The sequence below is a fragment of the Physcomitrium patens genome, chromosome 1 (assembly GCF_059467195.1).
Source record: "Physcomitrium patens ecotype Gransden chromosome 1, ASM5946719v1, whole genome shotgun sequence".
Classification (NCBI taxonomy): Eukaryota; Viridiplantae; Streptophyta; class Bryopsida; order Funariales; family Funariaceae; genus Physcomitrium; species Physcomitrium patens.
This window is the reverse complement of record NC_143410.1, coordinates 28670019-28686043: the sequence shown is the minus strand read 5'-3', so window position 1 is coordinate 28686043 and position 16025 is coordinate 28670019. Positions and strand designations below refer to the sequence as shown.

Below are 16025 nucleotides of genomic sequence, written 5' to 3'. Positions count from 1 at the left end.
TTCTTTACATTATTATTGATTATTTGTCTTATTTTATCATTAGTTATTAATATATTTTTTATACTTCTATATTTCAATAATATGTTATCCATACACAAATTTTATTAGAATCCAATCAAATGAGATGTTTACTAAAATATGATGTTGGTATGGCTTTTTCAAATAAATTTTTTCATGAAAAAGAAAAAGTCTAAGATGTTGAAGGCTATTATATAAGTGCATGTGTAATATTACAATGGTTAGAATATTTGAGAGACTGTTTTATTATTATAAATATCTAAACTAAATAGGACTAGCATGTAGCTTGACTTGCTTCAATATTACCTAGTAGGTGCCATGTACATTGCATTCCCTTCTTAATTCTTTATTAGTAGTTAATTGAAGAGATTAAGAAATTTGACAAAAAATTAAAAAAAAAATTTAAAAAAAATTCTAATAAGGTCTTTAAATAATTATTTCTTTAAAAAACTCTAAATATGATTTATAAATAAAAAGATATATATATATATATATATATATATATATATATATATATATATATATATATATATATATATATATATATATATATATATATATATAGAATCTTTTTTAAGGTTATTATTATATAAATTTTGTAATAAAGCACTTAAGAAGTTTTAAGATGGATGGATGGTTATAAGAGAATATATATATATATATATATATATATATATATATATATATATATATATATATATATATCTATAAATAATTATATCTTATTTAAATTAATTAAATATTATAAAATATATAAAATATAAATAATTATTTATATTTTTAATTTAATTTTTTTTCACAAGTTTTTTCATAAAATAATAGAGAAATTTTAATAAATTTTATTGTAACAAAAAATAAACATGTATGTTCATTAATAATTCTATGTATTATAGAACATGTAAAACATATATATATATATATATATATATATATATATATATATATGTTGACACAAAAAAAATGGTATATCTAATACATGAATAGAGTGAAACATGGTACAAAAATAATTCTTTATGTTATAATACATATGAAACGAAGTTAAAAGTACTATATAATAGAATTGCTAATACTCATAAAGCATTTTTATTTTTGTGTATTATAAAACCACTTTGTCATACTTTAAACTTCTATTTGATTATATTATGCATGTTACTGCCAATTAAATGTTTAATTATCCATGACTTAGCAAATATTAAAACTTATGTAGGCACTAAAATTAAGGAATATTTTTTGCAAACTTCACTTGCTTCCACAAAAAGGCTTTCTAAAAATTCCATTTTTAATAATTAGATATTAATTTATATGAAATCGAAGTAATCCAATCTCAGATTTTATGAGCTTAATGACACTCCTAAAATCTTTATAGTATAATTTCATGTTTTTGGAGAGAGAACAAGGTTTAGGATTTAGAATTTTTGAGAACTAATTTGTCTTCTTTAAGTTTTGACATTGGCATCTATGAGTCCCACCAATGCATTTTAATTGGTAGATTGATTAAAAACATAGTTTTATGTCATTTAATTATATAAATATTAAATTTAGAAAATAATTTTTAATATTTAAATATTTATTAGAATTTAGAAGTATTCATAAGTTATAAAAGTTATATTAGAAGAAAATTTATAAAAATAGAGTCTTAATAAGTCTTGGAGGTAATTATCTAAGTTGGTTTAGTATTTTAATTATTTTTAAGTATTAAGGATTAATTATTATAACCAATGTCTTCATTAGCTTCCTATCTTTGTGCATTACTTATAAAATTCTATTAATGATTAGTTGTTAGTTAGAAGAAGTATGGAAAAGAATTTCATGTCTTTTTAGATAATTATATAAAAAAATAGAATTTTTAGTGGATTTAAATTAATTTTATTACTATAAAATCATAAAAATAGGAAATTATAGCATTAAATAGATATTAGCTTTGTAAAAATATTATAGAATGTTTTAGAATTTATTTAGAATATTTTAGAAATTTTTAGAGAAGATTTTAAGACTTTGATAAAATTGAGTTTTACCACCTTTGGAGCCGTAATGAAAAAATGGAACAAGATTTGAAGACCATATAAGATTTATGGGCTATTTGAATGTATTTAAAAACCATGATGAAGTCAAAAATGCAAAAATATGAGTTCTACTAATAGAAAATAGGAGGACCAACAGCTAGTCGAGTCTTTGTGAAAAACAAAGTATATAAGTCCTATATGGATTGTAGCACCTTGAATGTAAGTAGGAAGATAAAACTAAAGCCTTGAGGCTTCTTTAGGCAATCTATATACACTACATGTGAGCCTTGATGAGGCTCAAATACTTGATCTATAAGCAAGTTATCCTTGAGGTAAAATATTTTTACTTAACTTTTTAATTATTCACTTCTTACCTTTAAAATTTCATAATTTACTCATAGTAATTCGGATTTATAAGTTTCTTATGTCATTAGAAAGGCAATAAAATTATCTATTTAAAAATGTATTTCAAATATTTATTTCTACTTTTTATTAGATAAAAACTCAGTGAAAAAATTATGGACTACTTTTGTTGTATGCAATTGCATGATTGCACTTACTTTACTTATTTTGTATTTTTCTTACTTTTGTTCTTATTTACTCCATCTTCTACTTCATACCACCAATTACAAGAAATTTTTAATTGAATCCATCTTATAATTTGGATTAAGGAAAAAAATTATCCTCATAATATCTTTGTACAATAGAAATCAAATAAAGATTGCCTCTTTGTAGAAGCAAGGTTTAAAATAGATATCATTCTATTTGAAGAAGAAATCATGTTATAATATAAAAGATCTATTTTTTGTCTGTTAGATTGGTTGTAAGTGAATTGCATTAAAGTATCTTTTGCTTAAGTTTGGTTGTATGTATTATTTGTACTTTATATATTTTCAAAGAAGCAAAGATTGATATACTTATTAAGTCATAGAAAAGATTGTAATCTTTTTTTTTATTTTTTTTATTGAATTAGTCTTTGTAGCTTGTCAAATAATTTAAAAAAAATCAACTACATGATTTACATTATCACTAGATTGAATATTTTCTAGATTTATTTTATTTTTTTATTATAGTATAAAATTCTTAATTAAGATTCTATGTAAAAAAAAAATTATTATAGATTTTTGTAGAATGAACCATTTATCTTCTTCAATTATTTCATATTAAGTAAATAGTTAAAAGACTATTGTATGAAGTTGGTTTTCTTATAAGATATACAAGCTAATCCAATTTAGAGATTTTAGTAGTCTACAACTTTATTGAAGTACAATATTTTATGTTCTAAAAAAATAGTAGTGTAAAAGAATCCATATATATATATATATATATATATATATATAATATTCCTAGCAATCTAGTATTTAGACCAAGCTTCTTATATAATAAGTAATTATATTTGGTTATTAAAAAGGTTATTAGCTTTAAATACTATTAGAAAGTAAAGTTGCAACTTAATGAGAATTTAGGTGGAAATTTGGGAGCTTCCTAAAAAAATCTATTTTAGATTTTGTAGAATAAGATTGGAAGATTTACCTAAAATTAAGTACACATTTTTATCCAAAATTTGTATATTATTTTTTATATTTTTAAGCTTAAGCTCCATCTATGTTTTAAAGATCAGTATCTAAGCATAATCTAGAAGCTATTCTCTTTGAGTAGTTGGTTTGGTATTGATAATTTGATATCTAACAAATTGTTGAATATTAGGATAACTTAATTGTAAGGTCTCTAAAATCCATTTAATTAAGAAAAATTTGGTGGCTTTTTTCAATCTATTGTTTCAAACTTGTTTTTGGCCCTAATCTTACAAAAAAAATCAATTAAGTTCTTATAGAACATATTAAAAAAAAATTATATATATATTTTTAGTTATAGATTTTATTTTATAAATTTATTTTAAATAACGTACTGATTGTTATATTGTAAGATGGCTATAAGATGTAAGAGAAAAATATTAATTATTCTTTAGAAAGATATGGAAAAAATAATAGAAAGATAGTAATGACATTTAGTGATAATACTTTTTTTTTGTTAAAAGACTTTAACTTATTTTTTAAGGCCTTAAAAGATTAAAAATTAGATTAAAAAAATATATAAATAGGAATCTATAAAAGATAATTAAAAATAGTTTATAGAAAAAATTACCTTAATAATCTATAAATAGACATCTAAAGAGGACTACTTATGAAGTACAGTTGAAACTTAATTCCAAGGCACAAAACCTCACATCTATAGCAATTCTAGAGCTTTTTTTTGTAGATTGGAGAGCAAAATTAAGTAGAAAATTCTATAGGATTTTTTTTATACTTAGATTTTAGGTGATTTGGATTAATATTAAGTTGTTGAGGATTTTTATCAAAGTTAGAGTTATTTTAATTGATTTAAATTTTTTAAATAGAAGAAAGTTTATGTATTTGATAATTTTGTGAGAATTGTAGAAGTTTGAGTATTGAAAATTTATAGAATTTTAAATTTTCATATCTTGATTTTTTTGTGAATTTGAAATAAATACGATAATTAAATTGAAGGTTATTGAAATTCAATTGGAATAGGATTTTGGAATTTTGATTTCAAGGATTAATAAAGGTTCTTTAATCTTATATAATTTTTTGGTACAATTGAAATATTTCTTTATAACCTCATAGGTAAATTAGTTCAAAATATTTCTATAAAATTTGAAGGCACTTAAATTGTGCACTAAAGAGATACAATTTTTGGTGGATTAACATAAAGGTTGGAAAAAGAAGACAACGAGCACTTGAGCATATTAGAAGCTTTTTCTTAATAAGAAAGTAGAATTCTTTTTAAATTTCTTGTATTTATTATATACCAATAGATTGGATTGTATAAAAATAATATATATATATATATATATATATATATATATATATATATATATATATATATATAAGTATTGAAGTTTTAAAACTACTATAAGATTTGATTAGAAATTATGTAGGATTTGGTTAGGATTTCATTAGAATTTGGTTAGAGTTTCATTAAAATTTGATCAGAATTTTATTAGGACTTATTAGCATTTATTAAGGATTTTATTAAGGTTTTTAGCACTTACTTAGGATTTGGTTAGTACTTCATTCGAATTTTTAGGATTTACTCAGAAATTATTTAAGAATTCTTTTTAATTTTTATAATTTTTTAAAATTTATTTAAGATTTATTTATTATATCTTAAATATTTGTTTTATAATTTATTTAAGTTTTTTTTAGATTTTTAAAAATATTTTTTATGATTTATTTAATTATTTATTTAGGATTTGATTGAGATTTAATTATAATTTTAAAGATTCAAGTAAGTTTTATTTAGGATTTTACTATGAATATTAGGTTCTTTGTTTGTTGTAAAATAAAAGGTACCTTTAATAATCAAGCACCAAGTATGTTCTTAGACAAGATAATTCATAATATGACATTATATTGGTAGAAAAAATACACTAATAATAATATAAGGCTATTAATTATAATAGCCTTACAATCCACATTAATGTTAAATGGTACTATAAACTTTAATCACATATAAAGAAAAGTGATTTCTTAAAAGAGATTAGTTATACATTGCAATGAAATCATCTCTTATTATATGCCATAATATTTTTAAAAATTAATCTCAACTCTATTTAATCCATATGCCTCATTTTTTACATGTCACCTATAATATCTTCAAATCCATTAAAATTATGAAGAGTGGATAATTCTTTCTTCATCCAAGTATTGACTCTACAAAACATACTATTAAAAAAATAAAAAAATAAAATTCAATTTACTCTAAGTTCCTATATTGTTTTTGATATAAGTCATAATAAAAATTAAAACAAATCTCTTCAAGTTTATGTTGGTTTTTTATAATATACATTAAAATTTTATAATTCAATGAATTAAGATCTTTCATAGTATATTTTAATTTCTTTATTTTATTTTATTTTGTGAAAAGACTTGCTTATTTATTAAAATAAAAAAAAATATCTGAATCCACTCAACTTGTCAAAATTAAAAAGATGGGGATTTCTTTCTATTTTATAAGATTAATACTCTTGAACTCCATTCATATTTTCATTTGTTTATTACAATTTTATTTGTGTAGATTGGAATAACTTCTCTTTTTTATTAGCATGATTGAAGAAAAATTAACACATTGTGAGTTTAAAACTTCACTTAAAGAACAAAATCTAAAAAAATTCTACTAGTTGATTTTTATGAACTTGTTTGTGAGGTGTAAAACTTTGTAATATTAGCCTTGTAGATAATAGAAAAATAGAGTGCATGACCAAGATGTTTATCATGGTTGCAAGACTTGTTGGATTAATACCTACTATGACAAGAGGTACTAATGAATTAAACTTTATAGGTTTTTATTACAGTTGGATCATCTCTTCTCTCCTAATAAAAAAAAAATCTAGTCAAAGGTCTCTTATATATCATATTATCTATACTTATATGAATATTATTATCTATCTAATTGCAAAATATGTATTGGCATGGCTGGCCAATTATCTTTTAATCTTGAAGTATGCATTGGTGCAACCAATCAAATCTCATCACCTAATAGATCTTTGCATTTTATATTTTCTATATCTATTGATGTTAAAAGTAACAAACGTTAGTATCACAAGACTTAACTTGATCTTATTTTTAGATTATTCCAAATATTTTGCAGAAGATCAAAGCAATTGCTAACTACCTTGATTATTCCAAATATTTTAGATTGTTCCAAATATTCCAATAAGAAAAGGGTGTTAAATCAAGGTAGTTAGCAATTGCTTTGATCTGTGCAAGAAGGCACAAATCCTTAGTGCTTAATGAAAAGAAGATCCAATCATGTCTTAGGATGTGATTGAAATTTCTAGATTGCATGAATCGCACATACTTTACTCTAGTCTCTATGGCTACAACAACCACTATAGCATAAGTTAGTATAAATTACATGTTGAATATTAGAATTTTCAGATTATTTTTTAGAAATTACTTGACTCATGTTAAGATAAAATTTAATATATCCATTTAAAGACAAATTATTTCTATTCTCTATGTTGGTGACTAAATTGCATAAAGACCTCTTTTAATTCCAATTACTTAAGAAAGCGCCCATATTATGCAATTGTACAATAAATTATTCTATCTTACTTAAGTTAGATTGGAACATGTATATTCTAGTATTTAAGATGTATTACATAGAATTTGAATAACAATTGTCCAAATTATATTATCTTGTTTTAAGTAGTACGATTTATTTTTTATTTTTTATTTTTTATTTTTTTCTTCTTCTGTTGGACTAAATTAGTTGTATTTCAATACTTGAATTCTTATATTAGCTAAAGATTATCTTTAGTAATATAGTATAGCATTGATTTCTTGCATATCTACATTAAAAACCTTTTGAATGGCTCCAAATGTGAGACAAATTGATTACATCTTTTTTTCTAAGTTTTGATCTTGTTATTTAATATATTTAGAAAAAATCTCTTCGAGTGTCATAAAAACAAGTGTAATTTTAATCTTAAATAAAGATTTTACTATTACACCTTGAGTTTGATTAAATTTTAGAAGATTTCTTGAATGATTTAGAGTTGTATCTTTAATATCTTTTGTGATTGGATGATGTGGATTATTTCCAAGAATAGCTTAAAGATATAAACCAAGTTTAGTTTTATATTAATGCCTTAATTGTTTCCTCTTTGTGGACCTCATTTTTCTTATATTAGATTGAAATATAACAATTTGCATCAATATATATTTAGTATGGTCTCGTACATACTTTGAATTTGAATTTGAATTTGAATTTTTTTTGTCTAATTTATTCACCAAAATGTTGGTTAATATGGTCATTTACTTATTATATCACAGCAAGTAATAGATAAATGATGGTGAAAATAGAGCAATACGCAATTTATATGTGTACATACATATAACAATAAAAAAACCAGAATCGTGAGATAAGCATTGTTCTTAGAGGAGACATGAGGTACAGATATCAGTAATGGCACATTAGGATAAAAACTCCTCTATCCATCGATCTACCTATCTAGCTAGCTCACTGTCCAAGGTCCACTAATTGTACACAACCTCATTCTGCACAGCCTCCTTTCATGAACTAGTACAAAAGCGCTACACAAGCTACTGCTGCCATGTCATCGCTCATGGTTGGAGGCAAAACTCAGGATTGCCCAGGTGGACAATGCAGGTCGGATGATTTGGCACAAGAGGGGTACACCAGGATTTACATCAAGTTGCGGATGATCTCCGACGCGGTGGCGATGCCCGCCCCAGTCAGGGCATGCTGTACCATCTTGTCCCTAGCGAAGCTGCAGTCGCTCACCGACAGCAGGGCTCCCGTCACCGCTCCTCCAATGGCGGCATTTTTCTGCACATCACCCCGTTATTGTGAAATCCCACATGCCTTGTTTGTTTCTAGAAACAAAAGGGTGCCTTCAGCATACTGCCTGCACCAGGCAGATTTTATCTCATTCTGACAGTGTCTCAAGTGTAGTGAGCAAGCGTGTGAAGTGTCGGCAGCTTACCCAGTCCTGTTTTGAACGCGCCTTCTCCAACGAGTATTCGACCCCGGCGTATACTCCAGCTACCGCTCCTGCAGACCCAGAATGTAGCTTACATTGAGGTACTTCATGAACAGATTTGAGTCACATCCTACTTTGCTGCTTCAGAAGATAGGATGCTGTGAACCTGAAGGAGGGCGATGTAGATGGTTGCTTACCCCATTGAAGACCTTCAAAACCAGTCCTCTTAACCAGTTTCTCGACGTCGGTCTTAGTCACTTGCTCTGCGCATTCAACCACGGCAAGGCGCCTCAGTGCTAGCTTGACGCGCACTCTGTGGCGACACTCATCCTTCGCAGTAGGACGAGTGCCATCCAACAACGTCGCATTTTTAGAGATTTAAGTTTTAAATGCAACAAGCCATTATTCCAATCAACACAGCAATGACGTAAAAATTCGTACCGCTCTTCAAGATACGGAATGTGTCTTGCAAAGCAGCATGGGCTGCACCGACCTGCACAAGATGGCACGGGAAAAATCAGTCTGCGCAGTTTTTGGAACTGAATGTATCCCGAGGGACCAACACAAGCATCAGAGACTCTCTTATCACACTAATACAGAGGCGGAAGCCCCACTTCTTGACTTGCCGATTTTCAAAGCTCGAAGGTCATTCACGAAATACAGGTGCCAAGACGCATTTTTTTGGTATACATTAAATGATTTGTGGAATTATAATTTATCATATTCCAAGTTTTTGCAAGATAGTTTTAAATCTTAAAAGTTGGAATGTTTGAAAATTATTTTGTCCGCCTATTTACATGACTACTTACGCTCCAAATAAAAGAATTATTTTGTATTTATTTGTCATCTATGAATATTGTGTTATTCTTCTCCACACCACACTTATGTAAATAACAATTATAGACATTGAATACATATAAATTCAATGAAAAAGGCACAATTAAAACCAATCAATAAACCATGATTGTCTATGGTTAGATTCACTTTAGCATAAATATTCCTTCCTGATCAAAAAACCTATTGCAATTGATTATACTTACAATAAACTAGGATAAAAAATCAATTATTACGTTAGTTGTCATAAATTAGAAAGAAAAGAAAGAAAAGAAAAATCAACAGCAAACAATACCTAAGTACATGTGTCCACATACTACAAATAAAAATAAAAATAAAATGCACACATTGTAAGCAACAAAATAAACAGAGTCAATATTAGGGATTGACCGTCCACATCACCATGTCCATGTGACTCTTTGATTTTTAAAAGTTAAAAAGTTTTTTCTAGTTAAAAAATACTTTAACATCCAGCAAATTTAGTTTTAATCCTGAAAAATTCCTCGACGGACATTTCCTATTGACCAAGTTATAAATGTTTCGCAACAGACATACATCGCAAGAGAGAAAACACTACATAATATAATACACATCACAATGGTTTTATCCGTGTGGTGCAACAGAATCTGGAGCTGAAGTAAAGCTAGAATAAAGAAATACCCACCGCTCCAACTTTGAGGAATCCATCGACGGAGGTGTTAGCAAGGGGATGACCCAAGTCCACAATGACGTTAAGGGAAGGATCCTCAACAGACGCTGACAACCTTGATCGCACCATTTCGTGCTTCCGATACTTAACCACAACACGTCAGTGAAGTATTACCTGCATAGCCACACCCATGCGGGCAAGTGAGGCCTCGGAAGTCATGAAGGAAAAAGAGCGCGTCTGCTGAACTTAACAGCATCGTAATTGCATTTAGCCGCTACAACAAATCCACACATATACACACATATCCGAGGATGAATACAAGGGCAATGGAATCAACCCAAAACATCGACGAACATGACACAGAGGGGACAACCCTAGAAACCACACGAACATGCCCCAGTCAACCATAGCATGCAATACTCTTGAACCCACGCAAACGAGAGAGACAACACGGAAAATGCGATACCACCGAATGCTTTCACCAGTTTGCGCAGCTTCAAACACTAGCAGACGCAATGCAGATCCAATGCTAGAAAATCAGTACTGCAGCATTCACCACCAAAACTGCAACACACTGGCAATGGATTCAGGTCAACAATAATATAGTCCCGAGCTTCACCTTCAGCGGAGTGGGTGAGAAAATCTGCACAGTGAAGGACAAGTAGAAGCACGAAGATAAGATCTAGACAGACTGGGCGTATATATACACACACATACACACGCACTCCCACAAATCGACGGAAACATACCATCGCATCATGTTGATGCCAGTAAAACCACCCACACCCACCAAAATGGCTGCTTTTGCCTTTACTCCCAGAGCGTGGCGCCAGGGCACCGCCAAGTGGCAATTCCAGAGTGTGAAAACGAACTGAGCGCAAGAGCGGGTGGTGGTGGGGAGATTCGATCTTTGGTGGGGAAGCTTTGAGGGGATTCCAAGATGGAAGTCGAGAGGGGAAGAAGAGAGGGGAGCGTGAGGAAGCACTTTCACATCGTGGAATGGGAGTTGTGCCAGCGTGGCTTCCGTGGATGCCCCTCCTTCATGCTCTTACCATCCTGAAATCTGTGTGCGCCAATAGGATTCTGCCAGCGTGGTGGATACGAGGGCGGGAATCTCGCCTCGTGTACCAAGTGTCGACCTGCCTGGAGTGCGGTAATGCCCCGTGGAGGCCTGGGTACACGCACCCCCCCCCCCCCACCCCGCTCCCCCCGGCACCCTAAGGCGGTCCGGACCCGAGCTTGCGGCTCGGTCCGGACCGGCCAACCAGGACGTACGCCCCCCACCCTTCCCCCACGTCCCTCTTCCTGGTAATGGTGGTGTCCCTCTGAATGCATTTTAACCAAGTCCAATTGTTGTCCTCAAGGAATGAAAACCTCTTTGTCTTTGTATACATAATACATGAAAATTTGAGATTATGATGTTGGAGTTTTTGTTTTATTGAGAGTATATATATATATATATATATATATATAATATTTTTCAAAACATTTTATTTGAATTTTAAATATGTTTTAGAATAAAATTGTTTTACCAGATATGGAACATATTTCTTTACCAAAGTTCATGCATGATGTTTAAAAAAAAAAATTTTAGGAAATTTAAAATATATTAAAGTCCCTTCTGTTCAAAAGTAAAATTTTCCATTTAGTGCACAATTTGACAATTTCAAGATTTGAAAGGAAATCACCTTCTTGGATTTTTTCACATTTGTTTTTTCATGTTCTAATTTTTAGTAACAAAAGAATCTAAAAATATCTTCATGCTTTTTTTAAAAAAATTTAGATTTATTATATATGAATCAAAGATACAACTTAACATTTTATATGAAAAAAAAGAACTAAAATCAAAGACTAATAATGATTAAACACAAAAAATTAATAGAAGGTCTAAAATAAAATTTCAAAATGCTCAAAAATACATAATGAACAAAAACCAAGGAACAAAGTAAGAAAATCATATCTTGCTTTTATTCTTCTTTTACATATATTACTTCTATATTTGTGAATCCCACTAATAGATCTTAATTAGTAGAATTGTAAAAAATATAGTCTTAAGTTATTTAAATATATTAATACTAAGATTAGAGAATATTTTTGATTATTTAAGCATTTTTTAGAATTTAGAAATATTTATAGGATACTAAAGTCTTATTATAAGAAATAGAAATAAATTATTTTCTTTAAACCTTCACAATTTATTTATAATATGTTAGATTTATTAGTTTCTTTGTTATTACTAAGATAATAAAATTATATTTCTAAAAATATATCTTTTATTTATTTTAATTATTTTATTTATTTTATTAGATAAAATTTTTAATGAAAAAATTGTGACTAAGTTTTAGAGTTTATAATTGCTTGATTGCATTGTCACTTTTTTTGGTATTTGTTCTTCTTTTGTTCTTGTTATTTGCTTGATTTACTTCATACTACCAATTACAAAAAACTTTTAATTGGTACAAATTTATAATTTGAGTTGATGAATGAACTTTATCTTCACAATTGTTGTTCAATGATTTCAAGAATAATGACTAAATGCTTAAAACACATCTTTTTTAAGACTTAAAAAATAAAATATATATTTTTATTAATTCGAATATTTGCTTCTTTTCTTTTGTTAAATTAGAATATTTTTTTTCAAATTATTTTAATAATTTTATAATTTGGAGATTCTTCTTAAGACTTTTAATTTATTCAAAAAATGACTTCTTTGTAATTTGATCACTATCTTCTAAAAATGCTCATCCTTTAATGTTTGAGAAAAATTTCTATATAAACTTCCAAAATATCCTATAATAAACTTAATATGTTTTCTTATCTTTGAAGCAATAGCAAGATCAAATAATTAAACTATCTTATTTTCAAAAACATGCTTTAATTTTATTTTCTTTCTATAATATTTTAAATATTTTGTAATATCTTTGCCTTTAAACTAGTTAATCTTATCAATTACTACTTGAAAAGCCTTATTTTTCAAAATTTCTTGGAAATCCATAATATATTGCCAATATATAAATAAAGCAAATGCTTCGAACATGCTAATAGAATTAAGATTAAAATACATATCTTGCTCTCTAAAAGTATCTCTACTTGTAGTTCTACTTGATACTCTATTTGAAGTTCCATCGATAGCTCTACCTTCAACTTTCTTGCCTTTTCTTTCCATAATTCAAAAAAATAAAGAAAATGAAATACTTTATATTCTAAGTTTTTTATGTCAAATTTACCAAATAAATTGTGTAATATAAAAATCAACCTAAGAATGTATTAAGAATTTGACTATAAAAGGGTTTAATCTTATCTTAAAGTTAGATGTATAAAACAAAAAAATAATACATAAAATAATTAAAAACACATTTTTAGCAATCTTCAACAAAAAAATTGAAAGAATATGCTTATAAGTTGCTTAAATATCAATTGCTCTCCTTCTTCAACCTCAATGTTAATCTTCTACTGTCAATAGTTCTCTTTTAAATTATTTAATTACCTTAAAAATTTACAAAAATATTGAAAAGTAAGTCAAATACTTATATATATATAAATTTATCTCAATCCAATTTATAGATTATTTAAAATGATAGAAACTCTTATTGACCTTAAAAAACCAACTTTCAAAATTCTAACTCATTTGATTCTCAATTATACTAAACCAACTATTGGATTAAATTAAATTTTATAAAATATATTTTAAATAATTATTCTCAAAAATTTAAAAATATCTATCCATATTTTCACTAATAAATTCAAATAATAAACCAAAATATAATTTTTTCTTTATTTGAAAAACAATCAATTCATCCAAAACAATCTTAACTTTAAAATGCTCTCATAAAGTCATTTTAAATTCAAATCCTTCTAAATTAACACTTTAAGAAATAATGTCAAGTTTGTTTTCAATTTGTGCTCTTTAATTAACAAAAAAATACCATATTTGTTGTTTGTAGGTGGTTTTGTATCTTAAGGTCTGGTTTTCACCTTGATTTTCAATGAATCCTCTCTGGATGTCAATATAATTTTTTTTTAGATAATTTTTATTGAAGATATTTTTTATATTTTTATTTAAAGTCATTTATAATTTTATTTTTATAAACCTACTTTATTTTGTCTTATTCATGGCTCTACAAAATAAATAAAAGCTCTTTTTATCAAAATCTAGAATTGTTACTAAGTTATTTTTAATACATTCCTAACTTTTATCTATGTATCCTAAGTAATTTGATACTAAATTATTACATGATTTTTTCTATAATAAAATCATTTTCTTTTCTTTCATCCAATATTTATGTTACAAGACAAAAATATAAGTAAAGAAAAATATGTAAAGTATGTAAAAACATAGTAAGTATATAGTATCTTCTTCTAAAAACATCGAAGAAGCTATTTAGACATAAATTAGATATTGAGCTCTTCTATACATACCACGTGGCTAATAAAACTTTTATTAAATTTTATTTTTTATTTTTAAAAATATATCAAAACGACCTTAAATTGAATACTTCAGCTCAAACTTTATAGCTACTTGGTAGTTAGTATGTATTGAAAGAAGATTAAAACCATCCTCAATCTTTTCATTGTCTTTTTATATTCTACTTTTGATTCAAATTCTTTAGTTTCTTTATATCTAAAAGTAACCATTCTAATTCCATTTTATATTATAAAAATATCATGTATATTCTTGAAAAATATTAAAATATCAAGAATATCTACTTACTCTTAATAATAGCAAATATATCCCTCATTTTTGTGATAATTGCAAATCTATCCTTGAGATTGATAAGACATAACTTTATTTCTATTTTAAATGAATTTGAGGCCCAAACCACATGCAACGTAGATTTTAGTACAACATTTTTTTGTTTAAATTAGGCCTCTCATAAAAAAGATGCCAACATTGCTTCCCTTACCATGGTAATACTTCCAACAACACTTTATTATATAAGCTTGCTTACTATGAGGCCAAAGACAAAATACAATATGTACAAAAAATTTGTGAGAATATTTTTTTATCTTATTTATGAATTTAATCTATAAAATATAATATATAAATAAATTGATTTAAATATTTTTTTTAAAGAAAGAAAAAATTTCAATTTATTCAATTATAAAGTTTTTACTATAATTATTTAAAATGATTAAAATAAAAAAATATATTTTTATTTCATTACAAAAAAATTCATACTACTTAACTTCAAATTACATGCAATTAACTCATCTTTTTTGAAGCAAATTGTATCTTTTTATATACACCAATGGTTTTATAAAATATATATATATATATATTTATTATTATTATTTTTTATTTTTTAATATAATATTTATAAATATATAATTTAAAATATATAAATAATATGAAAAAATATCAAAAAATAGATTTATAATCATATTAGGTATTTTTGTTATATAATTAGATTTTATTTTAGTATACATTACAAAACATTTTAATGTATAAAGATATAGAATAAAATATTAGTTAATAAATAATATTAAGCATAATTTTAAGTTTTTAATCAATAAAATAATTAAAGTCTTATAATTACAAAATATTTTTTTTTATTAAAATAAAACATTATCAAATATGATATATATATAATAGAGTAGAAATAAGATATTTGTATTATTGACACATAGGAATAGATAATTAGAACCATGTTTGAGAAGTTATGGAAGTTTTTAAAATTGGGTTAGATTAGTGAATTAGATAGGATCCACCATGGGACATTCTAAAAAGAGTTTAGGGTGGTTATCTAGATAGGGCCTATCATAGAACTTTCTAGAAGGAGTTTAAGGTGGTTATCTAAATAGGGTCCATCATCTAGGAACATTCTAGATAGTCCAAGATGGTAGAATAAAGTATAAATAGGACTAGGTGAGGCCTTTTGAGGCATCTAATCAAGTATTGCTTCAAACCCTTTCTCTTAATACAATTGGGTTTTATATCCTCTTGTTTTGTTCTATTCTATTCTAATTCTGGTTGCTCAATTTTGTCTTTTGG

The 16025-nt window shown here is 26.5% G+C and overlaps 1 protein-coding gene across 3 annotated transcripts; it reads right to left on the bottom strand.

Moving 5' to 3' along the window:
- Nucleotides 1-7964: 7964 nt before the first annotated feature.
- LOC112291633 (outer envelope pore protein 16, chloroplastic) lies at nucleotides 7965-10982 on the bottom strand. Of its 3 annotated transcripts, none has more exons than XM_024539363.3 (6): nucleotides 10783-10982; nucleotides 10049-10207; nucleotides 8992-9043; nucleotides 8748-8813; nucleotides 8554-8621; nucleotides 7965-8396 (listed from the first exon to the last, which is right to left on the bottom strand). In XM_024539363.3, the coding sequence occupies exons 2-6, from the start codon at nucleotides 10160-10162 to the stop codon at nucleotides 8253-8255; spliced, it is 444 nt and encodes a 147-aa protein (XP_024395131.1). In that variant the 5' UTR covers nucleotides 10163-10207; nucleotides 10783-10982; the 3' UTR covers nucleotides 7965-8252. The 3 variants fall into 3 exon arrangements, with proteins under 3 accessions (XP_024395131.1, XP_024395101.1, XP_024395093.1); XM_024539333.3 differs by lacking the exon at nucleotides 10783-10982 and adding an exon at nucleotides 10500-10697; XM_024539325.3 differs by lacking the exon at nucleotides 10783-10982 and adding an exon at nucleotides 10653-10697.
- Nucleotides 10983-16025: the final 5043 nt, after the last annotated feature.